Source organism: Panthera tigris, chromosome D1 (genome assembly GCF_018350195.1).
Source record: "Panthera tigris isolate Pti1 chromosome D1, P.tigris_Pti1_mat1.1, whole genome shotgun sequence".
In the NCBI taxonomy this organism is placed as follows: domain Eukaryota; kingdom Metazoa; phylum Chordata; class Mammalia; order Carnivora; family Felidae; genus Panthera; species Panthera tigris.
Genome location: NC_056669.1, coordinates 22,269,144 through 22,293,809, shown reverse-complemented (window position 1 = coordinate 22,293,809; position 24,666 = coordinate 22,269,144). Strand labels below are relative to the sequence as shown.

The following is a 24,666-nucleotide window of genomic DNA, read 5'->3' as shown; positions in this document are numbered from 1 at the left end:
GCCCAGGTGGTGGGGCCCAGGAATGTGTATTAAAAAAAAACCCTGTAGTGATGATCTGGATGATAAACTGGGTTTACGAGCCTGGTCTGTGTCCCTCAGATGGACAGGACATCTGCTGGCCTTCTCAACATGACTGTGTCTCCAGCTCTTTTTCTCTGTTGATGTGTTTGAATATGCCTGTCGCCTTCATCCTCCACACTGTAGCACACCAGCCATCAACTCGTCTGGGGGCAGCCCAAGACAGATTCACTAACATGCTGGGACTCCAGTCCTCAGAGCAGCTACCCCAGACCTTCCGGCTCCCATGCCTCTCCTTCCCTCCTGTCCGTGCTGCAAGGAGTGCTGGGTAGTGGGATGTTGGTGCCGCAGTGAGCAGAGAAGAAAAGGCCGCTGGCAGCAAGACCCGGGCATGCAACTCTTGGTTCAAGGAACCAGAAACGGTTCTCAGCTGCTAGATGGGGGCATCTAGTGCCTGCCCCAGAGTGGGCACCCCAAATTTTCTGTGGGATGGATGAAGGAATAAAAGGATCATTTCTAGGGCATTTAGAGGGGTCAGAGGGTAGGAAGACCCTAGCCAGGGTGGGGGTCGGAGGGTCTTTACCAGATTGTCCAGTTCTGGGTCATCGCTGAAGAAGGCTTTGTGCTCCTGCTCCTGCTGGTGGACAAAGTTCTCGATGTCCACATCAAAGCTGGCGGAGGTGATGCACTCAGAGCCCTGGGTGGCCTGCTCACATTTCTCAAACAGCAGCGTCAGGAGCGGGAAAAGAGGGTGCCTGCGGGGACATCAAGAACTCACACATGCGCACACGCAGAGACCCGCTGCTGGCTGGGCTCAGAAGCCACCAGGGCCCCTTTCCCACATTCCCATCACTCCTTTTCCCAAGGTCCTACTTCTTAAGAACATCCCAAGTCCCCACGCCAGCCTGGATGACAGCACTTCATACCCTGGCACGGAAGGATCCAGTCTCCTCGTTGCTGGGGCCTTAGAGGGCTCCGTTCCTCCCCACTGGGTGCCTAACACTTCTCTTTGGTCAGATAAGCTGCATGGATATTTGGTGAGAGATGATGGGTATAACTTATTTCAAAGAAATAAGTGTCCATTTCTGGGTCAGGGTCAACCCGGGAGGGAGATGTAGGAAGTATCCAGAAGAGTCCTGGGTATGAGCGGTAGTGCTTGGTCACAGACCCATTCGTGGCTGTCTGGAGCCAGCTGAGGGCCACAGATGTGCACACCTGTGTGTCTGCAAGTGTATGCAGGGGGATATGTGTGAGCTGGAATATTCATCCCACACGTGGTGGGCGGGTATCTCCACCTGTCCAGAGTCTGCTGACTGACTCAGTTTAGATCAGACACCCAGTTACATGTATAACATCTCCCTGCACCTTTCTATCGTCGTACACTTAGCACAACCGTGATTCAATGATTATCTGCATCACTGTTTTCTTCCAAGATTGCCCCTGTCGTAACGATCACTGTATCCTTAGGACCTTGCCCCACATGCTCATAGCAGGCACTTACTAAATATTTGGTGACTGATGACGAATCGGCAAATGAAGACAGTGTGAGCGTGAGTATGGGGTGGGTGGGCATTGTTCTGTGATGTATTATGTAAGCTGAAGTGCCTACCTGGCTGGCTCTAAGGGTCTTAGCTTAGACATCACCAGCTCTGGGAAGCTTCCTTCACTGCCCCTGCCCCTGGCCTACGCTGATGGCTCTCTGAGCTGTTTGTTTTATTATCTGCCTTCCTCACCAGAATTCGAGCTATATGAGGGAGGAACCAAGCCCACCTTATTCATCACTGGGTGTCCCGAGTCTAGAAGAGGTATGTGGATCCCAATACATACTTGTTGCATATTGTATGTGTGTGTGCCATTTGTACTTATAAGTGCATATCGTTTTTGCTTCCCTGCAGCATGTGTGAACAATCAGGTCTTAGCATCCCAGCAAGCGTGCATGTGTTTGCACAGATTGTTGACCCTGGACCCTGCAGCCTCATTCCCTTCCACTATGATTCCAAAGAAAGCATCTGTCCATCCCTCTCTGGGCTCTCCTCTCCTGGTCCCTTGGGACCACACAATCTAGCTCTTTTCTTTTTGATTAAGCCCTGCTTGCTGGGAGAGGAGGAAGTATGTATGTTGAGCTTGGCTCCCAGGCCTCTGCCAACAGGGATATTCTAGTCAGTGTTGTCTGATAGAACTTTCTGCACTGATGGAAATGGTCTATAATCTCTTCTGTCCAATATGATAGCCACTAATGACTGAAGCCAACAGACACTTGAAATATGACTGTGGTGCTTGCAACACTGAATTTTAAATTTATTTAACTTTAGCAATTTTAATGTAACTAGTCGCATGTGGCTAGTGGCTACCATATTGGAGAACACAGTAAGTCTTGAAAAGGAAAAAAGATCATGCTTTTTTCCTTCCAGTACACTATGAACACACCAAGAGAAAGACTGAATATCCAGCCTACACGGTGTTTGTATGTAGATGGGGGAACCCCTCACAGCCTGTATTGGGATTCAATAATTCTGGGCAAAAAGACAGAAGGTGCTTAGTTCCATCGACACTCATACCTACACCTACTAGTCATTCTACTCAGGCTCAGGGGCAGTGGGGGGATGAGGAGACATAAATTCCTGCCTCCTATGAGCTGCTTGGCATGGCCGCCTGTCTCTAGACACCATCTCCCGACCCTTGTTTTGGGAGCTGATGTGTAAACATCTGGATCCCCAGAGTGCAGCCTAGGTTACAGTTTGGAGAGGAAAAAAGGGTCACTATCTAAGGATGGCGCATCTGCAGTCCCCAATTGCTAGAAGATCTATTCAGCCCGGCAGGAAGCCGGTAGGGAAAACAATGGGTTCGCTTACCCATCCGGTTGAAGACAAAGAGAAAACCAGGTGAAGGGGTTAAACTCCAGTGTAAGTCTTCATTTGCAGCCACTAATACCGCAGCATATTATAGTCTAATCTAACCTGATCCCAGTTTAATGCAAGATTCTCCTGGCCCTGAGTGGAATACCAAAGAAAGCCTCAGTGGCTGTAATTTAAGCAGAGCCCTGCAGTGGTTTAGCTGAGGGACATGAAAGGCAAATTCTAGACGGTGTTATGAATTATTGCGCCTTATGAACCTTCCTACTCTCAACAGATGCCTGCTGCCATTTAAACAGCCACTAGATCAATTAGGAATGAAAGGCACAAATCGACTCTGTACAAGGGCACTAAATTACCAGGAACTAATAATCCGCAGCATCGTGCCAGGTGCTGGGGGCGCAGCCCCCGCCCCAACTCCGCAGCAGCCGCCGGTCACTGCACATTCCTTTCTCACGGGTTGCAGGGAGGGTGGGCAGCTGCTGAATGGAGAGGGGATGGTCTCTGTGTGTGCGTGCATGTGCATGCGTGTGCACCAGGGCTCAATGTAGGCTGTCAATGAGAGCTAGTGTGAGTGTTGTGTAAGTGTTCCATCCCGTGTGTTTTTATGGTGTGTGTTCATACAGTGCGTCTATGCAGAATGTGTGCACATATGGGTTGTGTGTATGAAAGTGGGGTTCAGATTTTGCGTGCTGTGAGTACAGTGTGCACATGCCCCATGTTGTATGCAGTGTGTGTGCACGCGTTCTGTGTTACCTGTATGCGGTATGTGCGAGGGGATTGTGTGTTCTGTGTACACAGCATGGATGCCATGAGGGGTGGGGAGGAGGGAATCTGCCAGTGATGGAGTCTCCCAGCACTAGAGTTCGGGTAGGTGGGGAGAGTAGTCTTCTTCGCCACTGTCCTTGCCCCTGCAGGGCAGAGAGTAGTCTGGGAAGGCCTCTCTGAGGAGGTGACATTTAAGTTAAGCTTCAAATGATGGGGAGGCAGTCATGCAAAGATCTGAGGGAAGGCCATTCCAAGCAGGAAAAAAAGCAAAACACTAAAGATAGGAATGAGCCTGGCACATTTCTAGAACAAAATCCAGATGAGTGTGTGTGGAGCAAGGTAGGCAGGATGGGAATAGAGGGAGATGAGGTTGAAGAGGTAAGCAGGTGTGGTGGAGGCACTGTCACACACACGGGGAACAATGTGCATTTCTATGCGGAGCCACAGCAGGGGCCCTTTTTATAAATTTCTCACTTCCGGGTGTCAGATCTCCCCAGAGAGAGAGAGAGAGTGTGTGTGTGTGTGTGTGTGTGTGTGTGTGTGTGTGTGCGTGTGTGTATCTGGAATGTTTTCTGTGGCTTTTGCTATCTCTCGGAAGGAAACATACTTTCTGTCGCCACCTCCCCTCAACCCCCCATTTAACCAGGGGCCCCTGGAGCACAGAACAGACCTCATGGACACTGGGATGGCCACCTCTCTCCAGCCCCTCCCCGCCTGGGCCACACTACCAACTCCCAAATCACTCTTCTCATATACCTACCCTCCCCAGGCTCCTGCTTCTGCTCACTCTGATCCCTGGATCCCTGAGCCCAGGGGCTCAGATAGCACCTGAGCTTGCCCACAGCTTTTCTGTGACTGATAGCCAGTGTCAGTGGGCTGCCTGTAGCTCCCATGCTCTATCTGCCTGGATCCCTCGATAAACCCAGACTGCTACCTGTTACCTGCTACCTCAAGCGTGGGGATAGGTGAGACGCTGTGCACCACATCCTGAGAAACCAGCTGTTTCCCAGTGACCCAGCTGGGTTCCGTGGCTGCAGTCATGCCATGGGCTCCTCTAAGGCTGTTCCCAGCCCGGTTCCCGGCCCCTTTCCCAGTTGTCCAGACTATGCGCTAACCTATACTTCTAAGCTTCCCTCCAACATCACCCTAGAAGGCTGGAGATGAGGCCGGAAGTCTTTCAATAGAGTCCTTTCCAATAGCCCTTGATGCAGGCTTGGAGTGGGGTGGGGTGGGCAGGGACCATGGGAGCTGGGGATCTTAACCACCGGGGAGATGAATGGTCCTGTCTGAACCGGGCAAGGGATGGGAAGAAGGATTTCCAGTTAGGTGTGGGATTTGCTTCTTTATTCTTGGCCTTCCCTGAACTTCCATTTGTCCAACTACAATGGGTTTTAAGGAGTTCCTCTTCATGCTGTCCAGATCTGTTCCATTGTAGATCAATACCCTTCAGAGGCTAGAAGTAAGAATGTGGAAACCCAGTCCCCAGTGCCCAGACGATGATGAACAAGATATGAAAGATGGTCATTAGACTTTATTTCCAAAGAGCGGAGGACATTTGACCTCCATAAGAGCTCACCTTCTCCCTCCCAGATCTTTCTCCGCTCTTCTCTCCGTCGCCTCCTGTCTGACCGCCCCCTCCACCCCAATCTCTCTTAAGCCGTTCAAAATTTGGAGGAAATAAATCTCACTGCACTAATTCAGTGAGAGTTTGAGCCTCGTCAGTGCAGAACAAATAAAAGGAGTGAACTGGCATGACATTTTACTGCAGAAGAGAGGTCGTTTCCAGCCACTAATAAAAAGGATTTGACACAGACTAATAAAGAGAAATGAATTTCTCTAATGGCCTAATTTAGCACATTCAGCACTGTGCCTCTGCCTGGGTGCTGGGGGGCGGGGGGAGCCGTGAGTGCCGACGGAGCCAGGAGCAGGGGAGATGCATGGCGAGGAGAGGGGAAGGAGAGATGATCTCAAATAACATTTTATTATTTCTTTTCTCTTTTCCGAGTCCCTACCCCCACCCCCAACCTCATCACCTCTCCTCAGGAGCATCTGAACCAAAATCAAGCTCAAGATATGCAGTTTCTGTTAACGATCCAAAGAAATAAAGAACCCCTCTCCACAGACTTGCAGTCTTGTGCTAGCTTAAGAAGGTGATTAAACCGGATGTGTTGATTTCTACAGGGGTTTAAGCCATCGTTTGGTTTAATTACTTCTGACATTTCTGCCTTCGCGTTTTTTACATCACCCATTTGCTGGCCTGCAATGCCCAGTTTGGGCTGCCCCCCGGAGAGCAGATTGAAGACAAGGCAGGATTTTGGCTGAAGCCCTTTGGTAGTGGTGAACATCACCCTCTCTCTAGCCGCAGAGAGGCTGAGCCACCCCTCGCTCAAGCCCAGGTTTTTCTTCAGGGCAAGGCAATCCCCCTAACCTGCCCCTCTCCCCGGTGAGGCTTCTGAGAGCCTCAACACAGCCCATCTTATTCTTCTCTACCTCAGGACAGATCTTCTATTCTATTCTATTCTATTCTATTCTATTCTATTCTATTCTATTCTATTCTATTCTATTCTATTCTATTCTATTCTATTTGTTTCCTTTCCTTTCCTTTCCTTTCCTTTCCTTTCCTTTCCTTTCCTTTCCTTTCCTTTCGTTTCTTTCTCTTCCTTCCCTCCTTCCTTCCTTTCTCTTCCTTCCTTCCTTCCTTCCTTCCTTCCTTCCTTCCTTTCTTTCTTAGATTTATTTATTTTTGAGAGAGAGAGAACGCGCCAGTGGGGAAGAGGCAGAGAGAGAGGGGGACAGAAGATCCGAAGCGGGCTCTGCGCTAACAGCAGTGAGCCCGATGCAGGGCTCGAACTCATGAACTCTGAGATCGTGAACTGAAGTTGAAGTTGGATGCTCAATCCACGGGACCACCCAGGTGCCCCAAGACACCTGGGGCCTATGTTATGTTATGTTATTCATAACATAAATTGTCCTGATCGGTTTCTCTAACACTTCTAAAGGCCTCCAGGGATGGAGACCACCACTTCCTCGGTAATTCGCATACTTGTACTTAACTTCAAGTTCCCCTATAAGGCTGAAGCTTGTTAAAAGGATTCAAGAAAAGACAGTTGGACCCTTTTCTGTTTCTCTTCCTTCCCTTCCTTGGACAACCTAGGTTTTCGGAAAACAAAAAAACAAACAAACACAACTTTTTAACATTTCTTTCTGCTTAGAGGACCAGAAATACAGAAGCAGAGGCAGGAAAAAGTTAGAAGGAATGTAAAAATATAGAGCTTCAGGGAAAGTAATATGCAAAGAACACAAGAGAAAGAGACAGAGAATAGATATGTAGATGGAAACAGAGCACTGCAGACTGGGGGGAAGGGGGGCGAGGATGGTCACACGCAGGGAGGCACGTTAGTGTTGAGTTCTCTTTCTGGGTGATAAACCTTGTGATTCACAGTCATGCCACTCTGTCACTTCTGAGCCTCTCAGCCATCCCTTCCCTTGTGACCTTGGCCAGGACTGCAGACCTCAATTATGGGTCCAGCCAAGTGTGTGGCAGCCTGCCTGGCTATCCACCTCCTCTCTCTGTCATTGACCTTGGAGCCCCTAGGCCTGTCCTGCACCTCACCTCACAGTCCAGACTCATTCAGCTAGGGGGAAGATGGACACAGGAGGCTCAATGTTGGCTCTCACCCCCCTCCCTGAACCCTGGCTATGTCTTCCAATGGGAACAGAGGTCAGAGCCTCCAAGGCCTGGATGGGATGAGGGATGGACGGTTCAGAGGATGGAATGATTGGCAGGAGAGCAAAATTTCTGGTGGAGATTTTCAGTGATGAGCCAGTGGGACAAGAGGCCTGGTCAGGGTCTGACTGCTGCAGAGGATATTAGTCTACTGGCCAGTGAGGTGGGGTAAGGTGGGAACAGCAGTGACCAGGCTGACTCTCCAGCTATCCCACCTAGTCTCCACCCATAAACACAGGGCAGGTCTTGAATTACCAAAGACTCGACCCCCTGGAAAGTCCACCCAGGCACTGGCATTTTGATCCTTTATTTCTAGTGCCCTAGGTCAGAGGTCACAAGAATCACAGAATCATAGACAATACCCTGGAGTCACTTTCCAGGACAGCCCCCTGTCTTTTCCTTGGGCATCTATTCAGAGCAGAAGCCCATTACAAGTATTCGTGTTGTTTCGCTCTAGTGAAATTTCTCTCGGAGGCTAATGAAATAAAGTTCACGTCCTCAGATGAATGTTCCAGGTACATCAGGGTGTGGCCTCAGACTTCTGTATTTTTTCTCAACAGACTGAGCAGAGAATGTGCTGTTGGACAGACAGCAGGTGCACTCTGGCCCCCTTGTCTTTTCACTCACCGCCTTCACAGACTCAGGGAAACTGGACTTCTAGCACTAGCCTTTGTTCCTGCTGTTCCTAGCACCTCAACTGGGTTCCTGGGTCTCTGCCTGTCCTTCTAATAATCTTCAGAATCCATCTCAAGATACCACCCACTCTACCACGGCTTCCTGGTGGGTCTCGCCAGTGAGAAAAACCATTGCTTCCTCTGAACCATCCTGGGAAATGTTTTGGGGTTTGTATCTTGACCTCACTCACACTTTAGGGTGAGAAGCTCCGTGGTGTGAGATAAGCACAGATTTCAGAGTGAGACGGTGGGTGTGCCTTTGGGGGCAAGTTACTGAATTTTTCTGAACCCCAGTTTCCTCCTTTATAAAACAGGGATAGCATCACCTACCACGCAGGTTATGGTAAGGATTAAATGAAGAAACAAGTAGAGCGTCTGGCACTTAGTAAGCTATCAATTAATGCTTGTTCCACTTCCCTGGAAAGGTGTGTGGGCACCTTTTTTATTCAGAGCAACATTGACACCATCGGCTCCAATACATTTCTATTCCCATATCCACTGACTCATTTGGCAGGGAAAACAAGCCCACGTGCCAATTCAAATAGGCACAGAAAGAGGAGGAGGAGAGGCAACGTACAATTTATCAGAACTCAGAACCTCTTCTTTTTTTTTTTTTAACCAAAAAAGCACTGCCAGTAAGAATTTATTTTTATTTCCCTTATGACACTCATTAAATTCTACTAACTATAGTTGTTTGTGCACAGATCTGTCTTCCTCACTATGTGGTGAACTGCTCTGGTCCACGAACTCATCTGATCTCTTTTTGAATTCCCAAGGGTCATGCACAGTGCCTGGCACACAACAGAGGATCAATAAATATCTGGTGAATTAATGAGTGGGAACAGAGGAACTATGGGAAGGAAGGTTCTAAGACACAATCCTAAGGTTCTTTTGGGCTCAGAATCCATCTCTATAGCAAGACTCAGATAAAACGTTGCCATCTGGCAGCTTCTAGCTACAATGGCTACAAAAGGACCTGCCTTCCTTGGGCTCTGCTGGGTGTGTGTGGGGTGGGGGCTGGCGGGGTCCTGGAGGGAGGGGGGTTAGTGTGAAGGAAGAGCTCGCCCAGCCCTCCATTTCTCCTCCCCTCGAAGGCACCAGATGGAGAGAGCAGAGTGGGGTGGGGGAGAACGAGCCAGCAGCTCCTGGTTGGATATATTTTTACTTCAGGTGTGACGTTGAAACCATGCGGGTGTATTTTTAGTCCTGCCTAGTGGGTGGTGTGTTCGCCTGGGTTGCCTTGGAGAGGACTTCTTCTTGTTGCTAAATTGGAATCGCATCTGCTAGGGCTCCTGGGCTCCAACCGGCTCTCCTCCCCCAGGTGGGCGGATAGGTCCATTCTTGGCAAGGGTGGGGCCCAGGTCAGGCCTCAGTCGGCTACGTCCCCATCCCTTCGTGACACCAGCTCCCACACCCCTGCCTTCTGGCACATTAAAAATAAAAATAATAATAATAACAAATGTGAAATCTCAACAAAGTGATTGTAAAGGCTAGTCTGCAAGGGCAGGAATACAAACCACCTAAAAGTTGAGATCTGTGGGGATCCCATGTTCAACCCTTTCGTTTTACGGAGAGGTGACTCAGGCACAGAAAAGGGAAGTGTCTTGCCCAAGGTTAGCTAGTGAGAAGCAGTCAGAGCTTCTGTCCAAGTCACCAGAGACTGATCTCCAGCAAGCATACAAAGTCTAGGGGAAGGGGTGTTGTGGGGAAGGCGCTCTGTCCATTCCGCCTTGGTCGCTGGTGATGACTAAACACACACCCACACACGCTTTGTGGCCCTCTGTAAGTTACAAAGTGTTTCCATGTGCTTATTGCATTCAAATGCTCAATATTCTTATTCCCATTGCACCAATTAGCAAACTGTGGTGAAGTAATGATATTAAGCTAGTAAGTGGCTGAGTTGAGATTTAAATCTGGGAATCCAAACTCCAAATTTTGCGCTCCCCCCCTCCTATCTGTTATTTTTGAACCATTATCGGAATCACTTCCTCCTCCCCGCTTTCTCTCTTTTTCTCTTCTGTCCTTGAGTCATATGTGTCCTTGGGGTCACAGAACTGACCTGCCATGTTTACCCTTCGAGCATCAAGATCACTGCGGCACAAGAGAATCTCCATCTCATCGAAGGAGTTTCCAAAAGAATCTTCTCTCATGATAATAATACTTCTGCGTGTTTGGAGAGGGCTTCCACATTTCTACAGCTCTTTCGGTTTCTCATCTGATGCCGACCGTGTGAGGTAGGACAAGCTTATCTAAAGAGGTTAAATGATTTGCCCAATGATAGAGTAAGAATTGAGACTGAAGGCTTAGTCTTATGTTCTCTCCACCTGACCACGAAAGGGACTAGAGCTCGAGAAAATCTGAGAGTGGCGTCATGGTTAAAAGAAAGGCAAGGGGCGCCTGGGTGGCTCAGTCACTTGAGCATCCTGCTCTTGACTTCGGCTCGGGTCACAATCTCATGGTTCTTGGGATCGAGCTCCATGCTCAGTGCAGAGTCTGCTTGGGGTTCTCTTTCTCCCTCTCCCTCTGCTCCTCGCCCCTGCTTACTCACGTTCTCTCTCAAAATAAATAAACATTAAAAAAATTTTTAAATGTTTTTTTTACATTTATTTATTTTTGAGAGACACAGAGAGACAGAGCACAAGTGGGGGAGGGGCAGAGAGAGGGAGACACAGAATCCTTAGCAGGCTCCAAGCTCCGAGCTGACTGCACAGAGCCTGACGCGGGGCTCGAACTCACAAACCATGAGCTTGTGACCCGAGCCGAAGTCGGACGCTCAACCAACAGAGCCACCCAGGCACCCCGACGTTTTTTAAAAATTTAAAAGAAGGGCAAAACCGGCTCAGTCCAGCCCTGGTGAGAAGCCCCTGGCCACGTGAGCCCTCAAAGCCCCAGCCTGCCGGCCCTCCTCCTATTCCACTCCGCCTGGTTCACAGCAGCAGGAGGCCCAATTGCTGGCTATCTTCCCCCTTAAACGAGGGACAGATCCAGTCTAGTACGTATCACAGTAACTACTCACAAATGCAGCCACCGTTCACCGTGAGCCTTCTACGTGGCAAGCACTGTCGGCTGTTAGCATTGGTTATCTCCTTTAATCCTAACACAACCTTGTGAGGATGAAAGTCGGTGGGTTCCAGGCTCTTCATATCTTATCAGCGTGCCTTATCTTGGTGGGGTACCTGGACTTCTCGGCTGTGCCTGGGCCAGGCCGGTGAGCTATGGAAGCAGCAGGACCCACACTGCCTCTCAACACGGCACACCTGCTCCCTGGACCCAACAGCTGCAGCCCCCGTGCCTGCCAGCAGCATGTGCAGAGGCCGTGCGTGGGCTGGGGGCCCTCCAGATGCCGGCAGGAGGGGCCGAGAACAGGCTTTGCCTGGTGCCCGGGGAGAACTGAGCATGGTTTTACTTTCAGATTATGGCTCCAACAGGATCGCTCCCCTGACTATAGTCAACAACTGAAATGTTATCTCTGATGCCAGTGAATCCAACTGCTTCCAAGAGCAGGGAGTCGGCTGGAGCCCCCGGCCCAGAGAGCCCAGCCCAGAATGCAGCCAGGAACATCTGCTCCCGGCAACTAGTCTAGAAGCCCTAGCCTGAAGCATCTGGTCCTGACTTTTCTGCTTGGAATGGCTGAACTTCTCCCACATCCTTCTCAGGCCACCTCGCCCAGCACATTCCAGAAATGGCCAAGCACAGTGCCAGGGAAGGCATAGGGTTAAGCCCCAGGGTCAACTCACTGGAGCCAGGACACCCTTTGGTCACAAGGTGGAAGCCTTCCCTCAAAAACACTTCATCAGGACGTGCCAGTTCCCAGGGTCCTTCCTGGCCAGGCAGCTGCTAAGGAGGACAGTCACAAGAGGACCCAGCCCCTCTGTCCAGCCCCAACCCTCGGGGGTCCCTCCCACCCCATTTACCAGCTCAGCTATCATTCCCCCTGGGTTTCACCTCCCTGGGGAAAAGCAGTGCAACTCTCCCACACTGCACTGTGGTCAGAAGGCTCGCGGTCAATTCCACAAATACTTTTTGAGTCCATACTATGTGCCAAGTTTCTATTAGAGCCGCTCTCTATGTCTATCTTTCTCCTACTCCCTGGGCTGGTTCTTCTTTATTCAAAACCCCTCTTGGAACTTAACACGACGCTTGACACATAGCAGAGCTCACTACACATTTAACTGAATTGCAAGATAGACACCTCTTGACCGGGGGGTCCTTTCCAGTCCTGCCTCTGGCTGCTTCGCCTCTCAGCATTTCTAGCATCTTCTAGCCTGACCAACCCCTGCTTGCGTTTCCCCAAACATCTGACAGCCGCTAACATCTACAGAGCGCTCACCAAATGCGGGATTCTTTACTAAATACGTAATGTGTATTCTCTCATGGATTCCTCACAACAACCCCGATGAAGAGATAATACCGTTTTCCAGATGAGGAAATCGAGGCCCAGAAAGGCTTAGTGCCTAGGGCAGTGCCAGAATGTAAACGCAGGTGATCTAAATGTAAAGGCCCATTTCCTAACCCCGAATTCCACCCCGCTGAATGCACCAGACGGCTTCCCATCCTGAACACGCCATGGGGACACATGCTGGCCCCTCTTGCTTCAAACAATCTCACCCCATCCCCACCCCACGCAGCAAACACTGATCTGTGTGTCAGGTATTATCCCGTATTCTCTAATTTTAGTCTAGCTATTACTATTTTCTTTTTTACAGTTGAGAAAACAGAGGCTCGGAGAGATTAACTCACCCAAGGTGACAAAGCTAGCGATCACCAACTCTATTTCTAGGGCTCGTGGCACGGCCCAGCATGGCCATTCTCCTGCATTTACACCTCTAACTCCAGGGCTGCCACGACCAAGCCCGGAGCCTCAGTGACCTTTACAAGGATGGTCTCTTCCAATAGAGCGATCCGAACGCTGCCACTGCCCTGTTCCGATCCTTCCCCAAGTGAGTGTGCATTCTAGAGGGACCCGGTCTGGATGAGGCTGGAAGAAGTGGAGCACAGACAGGGCTTTAGAAATGTGTATTGCTCTTACTGAACCAGAGATGGAGTCCAGCATGAGCTGCTCGGGGGTAGTCACGCACGGGTTAGAAGTTCTGAGTCTGTGGTTGAGGAGGGGGATGGAGCTGTCCTGAAGACCCGAAGCACCACAGGGCAAGGTCAAGATTCTCGAAGCTGGGACACTGCAGAGGAGGTGAAGCCTGGTTTGATGCAGGGTTTCTGAAGCTCCCAGGAAGGAGTTTTTGTTAACGGGTAAACCAGGAAGGGCCTGGAATCCACTTGGAGAAGATGGGAGTGTGGGGGTGAAGGCAGGGCTTTGCTCAAGCAGATGGGAAGAGACGACGGTGCTGGGTAGAAACTAGGAAGGAGAAAATTCACTGCCTCAGGGTTAACGGTGAAAAATCACAATTGCAAACACCTACTTCGTGCTGGGCACTGTGTGAAGTAGTTAATTCATTAAGAGAGAACATTTCAAATTTAGAACCCAGGAGTAGACCGCACAGGCCCATGAGGACAACAGAGAAGTGTGGGCTCGTGGCTAAAGGTATGAATAAAAATAAAACCGTTCCAAAGAATTGGTTATAAGATGTATCGACCTGTTTAAAATCAGAGACTGTGGGCCTGTAACTTGCCTACCTGTATGGGGGTTGTACTTGAGGCAGGCAAGAGCCAGATGGGAGCCCCCCTTTGCAACTCTGGTCAGTGGTATCGTGTTGGTAGTTTGAAGTGGGCCCTGGTGGGAGCATTTACACAGTGGAATTCAGCAAATGCTACGAACCAGGGCTCTGTTATCGCCTCGCCCCTGATAGCCGGCACACCAGCCTAGAACTGTGGTGTATTTATGAGGTGCTGCCTCGCCTGAGTTAATCAATCCATTCAACAAGCTCTAGTACACACTCTGTCCAAGCTGCTGACTCTAAGGTATGGTATGGGGCGCCAGGGATAGGTCGATGAATAAAACAGACATAGACCTTGCCCTCATGGAGTTAACCATCTAGTGGGGGAAACAAATACCGTTGACGAAATCAACTTAATTGTGAGCCATGCCACAGAGGAGAAATACGGGGTGTGGGGGGGGAGGGTGGATAGCCGTCAGCCACCCTCTCCACCTGCACGGCATCTCGATTCTCCAGCATTTTAAGTGCAGAAGCAAAGCACCCTACCCCTGCCACTTTCTCACTGCTCAAGCCTGCATTCCTATCAATAGCAGGTAACTTCTGCGCTGGGCGGGCCCATTCCCCAGTTCTTGGAGAGCTTTTCAGCCTTGTGGGAGAGAACCAACGCCTTAGCCTTAGCAGAGCTTTCTCAGCAAGGCCGACCTCCTCCCCACCTCGCACCTGGCCAGGACTAGCTGTCTGCCACTCTGCTTGCTCCCCAGGACATCATGGTTTCCATGGGAACCCACTCACTTCAAAGGGGAACGAAGGAGACTGGAGGGGAGGAGGGAGAGTGAAAGCTGGATTAACCCCACCCTCCTGGCCCTATCTCTGCACGCCTGGCCATCTAACCACCAGGTTCTGGACGGCACCTAACACTGTCCATCCGCATGGAGGGGTGGAGTGGGGCAGTCCAAGCTAAGTTTGAACGTCTTGGGGATAAGTCCCAGGGCTGAGGTGGGGGACTAGGGAAGGGGAGAACTGAACTAGGTCCAAACCTGCGGTGGTCCTCACTGCACAGGGCCTCCCCTCCTCAGACCCCCTCTCAGCACTGCTCTTGGGCCACAAACACAATTACCCACGATGTGCATCCAATCATGGGATCTGCTCGGATTAGACTGCAATCATTAATCTGAGCGGGAGCTCTTGGTTGCCTTGCTGATTAGCCCAGATGATGCTCTGGTATGATCCAATTAAAGACAGACTGCCTCCCCTCACCCCCACTACACGCACGTGCACACACACACACACACACACACACACACTTTCCACATCAGAAGGAACCAATACATTTCATTAACACGTCTTTATACACAAATAGAACCTCAGGGGCATTGGACGCTCCAAGGGCTCACAGGCACACCCCTCCTTTTTGTCACACTGTCCCCCTGCCACCCTGCAGGGGCCTGGTCAGAAAGGGGCTCCCTCCACCCTTCCTTCATCTGTGGTTCTGGGAGGGGCCACAGTGGGATCTCCCAGAAGTCGGCGCTGGGCACTAATCTGAATTGAAAAGTCTTGTTACATTTATTGACATAAAATGCTGACTCCCTGATGTGCTTTGGAGCAGCCAGGCTGCCCCAAGGCAGGCAAATCTAATTAAAATTACCCGACCCTTCAGGAGGCTGAGCTCCCTCCCCGGTCATCCTGCAATGGCTGTAGAGAGAACAGCTGGTATTAATGGGAGAGGTGTGGTTGTGGGAGAAAACCCCAGGCCCCTGGGCAGGAGGGACTGCGGAGAAAAGCCGGGCAAAGGTGCTGGTGTCAGCTCTCTTGGTTGTCCTGAGATGCCGGGTGGCCATGTTTGTCTGGGCAATTGGTGGCAACCAACCTGGGATTCCTTCTTCACGGTCAGACAGCTGCAGGGACAATTTGGGCAAAGGCTGAGGGCTGCTGGGGGCTCAGCCCGGTGGGAGAAGGTAAAGCTCAGGTGTGAAGGTGAGCAGGAAGAAGCGTTGGTTGGAGGACCGTCTGGGCCTTTATGTTTCAAGTGACATCATGATGAACAGCTCCCATGGGAGAGGTGACCCACATCTCCTGCAGGTTGGCCTGGGTGGGAAATGAGCCTGGGATCTTGGGAAGGGCCACAGCACCAGGTGCTTACATGAGCTGTCTCAATAATCTTACTGAACCTACTGGTTTGCTTCTGTCATGAAACTCAAGCTCACAGAGATTAGTACAAAAAAGGAGCTGGGACTCAAGCCTGGGTATCCAGAAACTTTCTGTTGTATCACGAACCAGGGGTCTTTCTAGACTATGATCTGTGCTCACCACAGGTCCCCTGTCTGTGAAGGTGCCCAGGATGATGCACACAGATCACGTGGTGTGAGTGGGGCCAAGAGTCTGCGTCTCTCAAGAACTCCCAGGGGATACAGTGCTGTTAGCCCCTGGGCCATACTATGGGTAGCAATGATCTACATGGAGTATGATGGCTCTAACCCCCAAGCCATCAGACCATCAGGTGGTTTTCAGACGCCATGGTACTCTCCCTTCTCATGTTCACCACAAAAGCACAAGCCCACCTCGCAGTTTAATTTCCAGGTGGTTGTGAAGCCTCATCTCCCCACACCCAGATGCTCTGGCCACTGGCCATTCTGGGAGCACAGAGGCTCTGCTCTGTCTGGAAGGCTCTACTCCAGCCCATTTCTCCTGGTGGACTCTCTCACCAGCCTTTAAGATCAAGCTCAAATATTGTCTCCTCGGTAAAGCCTTCTCTGTTAAAGCTCTGACCACACTGTGTTGGTTTCTCACCTGCCTATCTATCTGTTCCTGGAGAGATGGGGAACAGAGGTACGTTTGCTTTGATAGTTTACCCTCTTTCGCTGGGAGTCCAGCTCAGCGCCTCCACATATTAATAGTAAGGGTTCAATACAAGAGTGTGAAGGAAGGAGAGACAGGAGGACAGGAGTGTCCAGTCTCTCTGACAGGTACCGTGACCAGATGTGGGAGTTCTTTGGGGTCCAAAGCAGAGTTCTTTCCCGGCAGGCAGCAGGGCCTGGCCAGTGCACTGGGCAGAGCGGGGCACAGGCATGGTGATTTATTCTTCCAGCAGGGCTGGGAAAGACCCTCGTGGCGGGACCTATGGATCAGGGCTCACTGCTCTGGACTCCGTGTTGGCATTAGAGGCACTCGGCTCATCTGAGTAACTAAAAATAATGCCAGTGATAATGATAATAACAGCAATAATTACCACCATTACCATAAAAGCATTGTCACCGTGGGGAGGAGTGAGGAAGGAATCAATCTTCCCGTTCATCTTGGCTGGATCGTTCCCCATGTGACGATACTGGCACCTGCTGCAGTGTGTGTCCAGACACAGGTAAGACGCGTTTGCTGATACATGTGAATGTATGTGCTCACACAAGTGAGCGTGCGCTAGGGTGTCACCTCCATATTGAGTGCTGACTCGGGCGTCTTTTCTAGCCGTGTGGGCGCCCCACAGAAAGACGATGACTAACATCCCTGCCAGGGCGGCTCTCAGAGGACTGCATCTTCTCAACCACATGGACAAACCAGACAGGCCCTGGGCCCCTCCCAGCCTCCGCAACATTCAGGGCCTGGCCCTGCTCTCAGCTGCCGGCTCTCAGCACACTCCCCCTCTGGAAGGAGGGTGCCAGAACATACGCAGCCACACACCACGCCTCTTGCTACAAAACAAAGACAATCATGGATCAAAAAAGGACCTGCTGCATTAGATCTACCTGGAATGCTTTTTAAAAAGTCATATTCCTCTTCCTATAGCTTGACCTACTGATTCAGCATTTCTGAGCACGGAGCCCAGAAATACGGGTTTTAATAAGCTCTCCCAGTGATTTTCAGGCATATTAAAGTTTGTGTAACGCCAAGTCCTAGACGGGACCAGCAGATGTCCCCTGGGCTTGCTGGAGTGAAGGCACAATGGCGGACACGCGAGGAGAGCCTCTCAAGGTGGCAGTTTGCTGAGCGGAGGGTTTCTGATGCTCAAGAGGGCTCAATCCCCAGCTGGGATGACAAAAGGATCCTCCAGGAAGATGCTGCCCGGGCCCTCTTGGCCCTCACCAGACAATCCCAGGAAGCTAGCGTCAATCCACATGGGCCAGCTGAGGGATGTCCAGATGGATTTGAGAGAGAAGACGGTGAGGAGAGCAGCTGTTGGGCATTGTCTTTATGCACCCACCCACTGGCCTGCATTCTCCTCTCCCAGGGCTGAGCTGGGCCGGAGGCTGACTGGGGCGGGGGCTTTCAATACAGCTGAAGTGTCTCCTACCTGTACACAGCTCGCTTGTCAGCCTCCAGCTGGGCCTGGGGGTCAATGGGGGCACTGGGCACAGGCGTGCTGGCAGCAGCTGAGGGTGCAGAGATGTGGACAGCCTGGGTCTTAGAGGGTGCCTGAGCAGTTGCTGTCATCTGCAGAGAGAAAAGGGGAGGGGACAGGTTAGTATGGCCAGGACAGCCGGTTCCCCAGCTGGAATTGGGAGGCCCGCCCCGGCCTGTGGCGTGTGTGTGAACAAGAGAAGGCGGGCAAGGGAACGGTGGGTGTGCAACCAGCATCCATTTGTTTGCGTGCCACAGTGAGAAGGAAGCATTCCCTAGGTGAGAACATTTTAGAGAATAATTTAGGAGCCTACAAAACCAGGTGGTGCACCGGCACTCTTTAGAAGAGACGACTGATTCTTCTTAATGCAAATTAGGGTGGTGACCTCTGCCAAGAAGCAGAAAAAGCCAAAATGATGAACCCTTTAAATTGTGCTTATGAGTCATTTGGGCTGGACTGGGCAGTAGTAAGTTGATTTCATGACTTTGAAGAGCAGGAAAAAAAAAAAAATAGCTGAATCAGTTCTCATTTGGGTGGAAGTTTACTCTGTTTAACCCAAGACAGGAGTAACTGTTTTAATGGTTTTGATTGATCATTGAATGGGTCCCCAAATTTGGTCTACCTGGGTGTTTGGAGATAAGCAGGTTTTAGTGGACACCGGACAGATTTTTGTTCTCAGCCGTAACAAATATTTAGGGCCGTGATTTTCGTCCTATGTAATGTTTTTGAAGGTATCCCCAGGCCCCAAATTTTGTGCCAATCAGAGCGACTCCTTTTAATGTTATATGTTGGGCTTTCTATATAAAATTTTAAGAAACTATGAGATGGCTTACATTTTTTTTGATAACCACCCTTACAGAGTTTAATGCTTTTATAATATATTCTCTCTAGTCAAATGGATCCCTAAAATGTCATGAACGGTGACATGCCTCAACTATTCTTTTCTGCCAGCCTGTCCATAGCACCAGTGTTGTTGGGCCTGATACACTTGTCTGACTTCCTCACTGAAGCCTTGTTTACACCTTCATCCATAGCATCCAATTGACACAGAGTATGTGCTTAGCCTTTGTTGAGAAAATGAATGAATGAATGACTACATCTTAAAAGAATCAGATGTTTTATAGCTGGAATACTCATCATATGATCTAGGTCCCTGCTTTTTGGAAGAAAAAGTATAGTTCTCCCATCAACACAGGCACATCATTGCTAATGCTGTTGCTATCCCCAAGACATTTGCTTTTGCTGTCTCATTTTCTTAAGATCTCTGCTTGGATGTCACGTCTTCAGAGTGAAATAGAGCCCCTCTGTCCCTTCCTATGCCCATACTCTGCTTCATTCCATAGGCCTTTCTATGATCAGTTACTATATATCTACTTGCTTAGTGATTTTCTCTTCCACTCCCAACTAACTTAAGCTCAAAGAGGGCTTGATTAGCAGTTGTACTTCTAGGGCCCAGCATAGCCTGGCACTGGTAGATACTCAATAAATATTTGTTGAATCAATGAATTAATGAATGACAGGTGGTGAATGAGATCTTTCATATCTTAAAAGAGACATATCTGCTTTATTGTACTGGCTCCCCATCATTTTTTGTTAGGAAGAAACACCCTTCTCATTGTCAGCTGAACTGGGGGGACTCACCCAAACTCAGCATCAGAGGCTAGACATAGCATCCTGATACCTTTAAAGCCAGCAGACAATGGCTTGAATCCTGCTGTCTCCCATTATTAGCCTTTGGCCTTGGGCAAATCCGTTGTTTTTCCTGAACTCTTATTTTCTCATCAGTAAGCCATTTGATGTCATTTTAGGATCCATAAGTATTTTTTTTTAAGTTCACATAGCATTATTAGGAGTTTTTTTTTTTTTAATGTTTATTTATTTTTGAGAGAGAGACAAACAGAGCATGAATCAGGGAGGGGCAGAGAGAGAGAGGGAGACACAGAATCCGAAGCAGGCTCCAGGCTCTGTGCTGACAGCTCAGACGTGGGCTTGAACCCACGAACCGCAGGATCATGACCTGAGCCAAAGTCAGATGCTTAACTGACTGAGCCACCCAGGCGCCCCTAGGATCCATAAGTATTAAAGAGGTGCTATAAGGACAAAAGTAGAAACAAATGTTCCAGTTTTCAAAATAGAGAAAGAAGGTGGAATCAGAAAAACTAAACACTGCTAATCTTCACTTTGATCTGGGCCAGTTTCTTTCATCCACTAATGTAAGCAGTCATTTCTTCAAATATTTCCTGAGTTGTTGGCAACGTACTGGGCACCGTGCTAGGTAGGCACTGAGGTCCCGAGGATGAGTGCCTGTTCTCATGGAACTCAGTTTCTGGATTTAACATAATGACTATGCTGGCAGGTAAGGAAAACATACAGACATGTCAATGACCTCAGCAAGGCACCTCCCATGACACCATGACACCCTTGAGGAAGACACTGAGAGCTGTGGCCGGTGGACAACTGTGTGGATTAGTAAGCTATACCCAGAGGATGACATTTAAAGGATAGATGTCCACTTGAGGAAGCCTTCTAGGATAGTGCCACCTGCTTTCTCCTTAGCCCTCTTCTTCAGTATTTTTATCGGTGATTTAGAGGGTGTCTGAAGAAATGCTCAGCAAATTTATAGGTGACATGAGACTGAGATCCAAAAGATCTTTACAGATTTTGGCCACAGGCTAAGTCTAATGAGATTAATTTGCATCTACTAAGTTGGAATGTAACACTTTTAACACTTGAGCCAAAAAAAAAAAATCAATAATATAAGTGCAGAACAGGAGAGACACGGTTTAACAGCAGTGTTTGAGTTGACAGAAGGCTCATACATCCAAAGTGTAATGTGTCTGTCAAAAAAAACAAGACAAGCAACCTAACCTGACGCTATCTGAGGATGCATTAACAGAAGCATGACTCACATAAAGCCTCTAGTCTCATTCGTCTCTGCTGAAACCAGTGGAGGAGAATGCACTCAGAGGATAGATCAGGCTGGTGGAGGCATTCTGCACTGTGTCGTGGGAGGAATATTTGAATCTGGGATATGTAAGGAAGATTTGAGGGACAGGGGAGATGAGACACGAGAGCACCCTTTGAATATCGGAACAAGGGATTCGATTACATCAGCTTTGCTTTGCGTGCCCCCAAAGGGTCAAACGACAAAGCAATGCATTCAACCTGTATCACACAGAGACAGATTTGGGCTCAACCCAAGTAATACGTTTCCAAGCCCCTGAGCATTTTGAGGCCGGAATGGGCTGCATCCAGGAGGCGTGAGTTTCCACTGCGGCAGCCAGCGGCCAAGTGGAGACTGATCAGCTGGTGCCCTGTGGAGGGGACTGGAGGCTCCAGCTGGGTGGCCTCTGAAGTCCCCACCCTGACAGGCTCAGACACATCGGGGAACTCTACCAATCACCACCGGCTGCGTGGGACTGACGAGAGGCTCAGACGAGATGGTGTACAGAATGTGGGAGTGCTTGGGAAACTCTGAAGGGCTCCCAAGATGGCGGGGTGGTTGTTGTCATTAAACACACGATTTCCAAAATGAGCTTCTTTTCTAAAGCAAGGCACAGCTATGTCCACAGAGCTTGTTTAGGGGTGAAGTGCAGGGAAGGCTGGTATGGCTCTGCCTTGCCCACTAAGGGTGCATTTCCTTGTGTCCTTGAAGGAATCCACAGGGGACCTCCGTGAAGATGAGCTAAGAGAGAGAGGGATGAGGGGAGATACTCCTTTTCTTCTCACCTCCCCTTTCTAGGCAAGACTGCTGGGTTACGGAGGGAAGCAGAGAATGAGAATAAATCAAAGGCGGTCACTCGCTGGCATCCCAGGAGGCCCCAGTTGAGAGGCAGTTCCTGGGGCTCAGGGAGGGTTGCGGGGTGGGGGCAGAAGAGAGCAGATCTGCTCTGAGCGGGACAATAATTCAGATTTATTTAGCTCCTGGGGGCCAAGTCAGCAAACTGCATTTCTCCAGGTTTGGAGAATGAGTGTTTACCTCCAAATAGATCCCCTTTTCTATCCAGAGACTTCCATTTCCCAAGAACTGGAGCTCCAAAGGAGCAGCCCCCCAGCAGCTGCCTCAGGGCCTGGAGGAGGGGGTGCCACCGTGGAGGTTCTGGGAGGTTCCTGGGCAGCACGCCCAGAGCAGGAGCAGGGGAGAGGCTGGAGGGACCAGGGGTAGGGCAGGGTCATTAAGTGACATAACATACTGGAACTCCCTGGTTCTGGCTGGTGAAAGCCAACTGTTAAATCTTCTGGACTTTTGAAAGCTGGTTGATATCACATCGGTGGCTCAAAAGTGGCCTGGTTGAGCATTTACACCATGGAAATCGGCAAATGCTACAAATCAGGGCCCCTCCCCGAACTGGCTGTCAGCTATTTACTAGACCACCTAGTGTCAGGCATTCTCTCCAAGTGACTTTGTCCGGTTCTCCTCTGTCTGGCGTGTAAAAAAACTAGTTATACACACTTTACGTGGCCACTTGGCATGTTTACAGCTGGTTCCAGGACCGGCCACTCCAGACTCTGAACCTTTCTATAAGGAGGCTTCAGAGAACTCTGGAACTTCTGCCTTGGTGGCAAACAGGGTGTGGGTATGGCATTGCCCAGACACAAGGACAGTCCCTTTTCGACAAGGAGAACTGAGCACAGAGAAGGAGAGGCAAAGTTGAACAATATGTTGAGAGTTTTCTCGAAGATCAGAAAGGTCTCAGTGAGTAGAAGGAGCAGGGAATCTGAGAGCCTGGGTTTGAAGCTCCTCTGTCAATGATTAGCTACATGTTGGGGGGCAAGTTTCCTGACCTCTTTGACTCTTGGTTTTCCTATATGTAAAAAGCAAGGGAGGGACACCGGGGTGGCTCCCTCAGTCAAGGGCCTGACTCTTGGTTTCAGCTCACATCATGATCTCACAGTTTCGTGAGTTCAAGCCCACTCTGCACTCACAGTGTGGAGCCTGCTTGGAATTCTCTCTCTCCCTCTCTCTGCCCCTCCCTCACTTGCACTGTCTCTGTCTCTCTCAAAATAAAGAAATAAGCTTTAGAAAAATGTTTTTAAAAAAAGGGATAATACCACACAGGCTGTGAGGAGTAATCAAGAGAACAGGGCAATGACTAATGGCCAGGAAAGGGGGGCAGCAAGAGATGGGGGGCTGTGAGAGCCCACACAGGGTTCTAGGGTTCACCTTAGAGTCCTTTTCTTGGGGCAAAGACCCTGAGGCCACCACTCCATGCTCTTTCCTTCCATAAAAGCTATAACCACTGGGCCTCTCTCCATCATTCAGCCAGAACTGGCCCTGCCTTAAGCTTGGAGCGGAAGGGCCCAGATTCTTGGTCTGAAACACCTTGAGATGAAAGTTCACGAGCCCCGCCCCCATCCGAAAATGGACTGGGATGAGCTGACATTTGCAAACTGCGTATATGGGAAGGCAAAATGTGCAGGCAAACCTGTCAGCTTCTCTGACCATATAGTCTGACCATGAAAATGAGTAGGAGATGCTCCATGGTGTGATTTGAGAGGTGCTGATGACTTGAGAAGCTCCTCTCCCCTACCTGCTCCCGTTGCCCTCACGGACACTGGAACGCCCATCCATGCTTTCATTTCTGCTAAGCACCACCCTTTCCCAACTGTAGGAGGAGAGTGGCACTTAAGTTCTAATGAGCTAATAAAGTACCTCTATAGGCTTTCATGTCCATCCGTCATCCTGTGCAATAAGTTAGTGTCATTCTCATTTTCCATGAGAAAATTGAAGCCCACAGAGGTGAAGAAATTGCTAGAAATCACAGTTTACACGAACTGTTAGGGCAAGAACTAAGAGCTTTTTTTCTTTGAAGAGGAGAATGGGCAGACTCCCCTGCTTCCCTATCAAGTGACAAAGGGGACAGAAAGGAAGGGAGCCAAAAATGGGCTGAAGTGTCACCTCTTAGCCATGCTGGTGGGTCTCCCATGCAGCTACTTGTCCCCGTTGCGGTCCAGCTTCTCCACAACACCCAAGAGGCCTCCCATACACAAGTCATTCCCCAAACACTAGTCATGGGTCATCCCAGAAACAGTCCTTCTGTGTGGAGCCCAAGCAGGAAGGTATGGGTGGTTCATGAGTTGAAGGTGGCTTAGTGCTATTGAGTTCACGTTCCTGGGAGGCTGCAGAGGAAGGACCTGCGACCTAGGTCACAGTGACCTAGAGATGGGGAAGCCTGATCCCATGGGCTACAAGCCTTCCATCACTGCCAGCTGCCAGCTTCCATTCAGGGCTTCTCTCTTTTGCACCTGGGAGGTGGGGAGGGGGACTCAGGATGAGGGACGACACCGGAGTCCTTCCAGCACCCCACAGGAGACACTGGCATCAAGTAGCACTGAATCCCACCTCTGCCACCCACCACTGGCCAACCTTGCACATGTAACTTTACCTTTCAGGGCCTCAGTTTCCTCATCTGTGAACCGGTGGTGACGCTTCCTACCTCCCACCAGTCACCACTGTCATGAGGTTTGCTGCCTCCTTCAGTGGACGCTAGCTGAGCCCTGGCGACAGTCAGGCCCATCTGCCCTGTGTTTCCAAGGCCCCGAGCACACGATTTAGCCGCCTGTGCTTATTTGCCTCTGTCATCAACTAGACAGTAGGACCCTGCAGGGCATGGGCTATGTCTTCTCGGTTTACAATTGTAGCCTCAGTGTTTGACAGCGAGAGTATCCAAAATATCTATTGAAT

The 24,666-nt window shown here is 50.0% G+C and overlaps 1 protein-coding gene across 13 annotated transcripts in view; it reads right to left on the bottom strand.

The window, feature by feature from the left end:
• Nucleotides 1–24,666, bottom strand: part of PKNOX2 (PBX/knotted 1 homeobox 2) — a 317,669-nt gene that overhangs the window by 45,757 nt on the left and 247,246 nt on the right. For all 13 annotated transcript variants that reach the window (XR_006208719.1, XM_042959546.1, XM_042959543.1 and 10 more), the window contains 2 exons: nt 17,934–18,073; nt 602–773 (listed from right to left, as the gene is read on the bottom strand). Coding sequence is in view for 12 of the 13 variants with exons in the window: in XM_042959546.1 (XP_042815480.1) it covers nt 602–773; nt 17,934–18,073 (312 nt within the window). In the remaining variant the exon portion in view is untranslated. The remainder of the gene's footprint in view (nt 1–601; nt 774–17,933; nt 18,074–24,666) is intronic.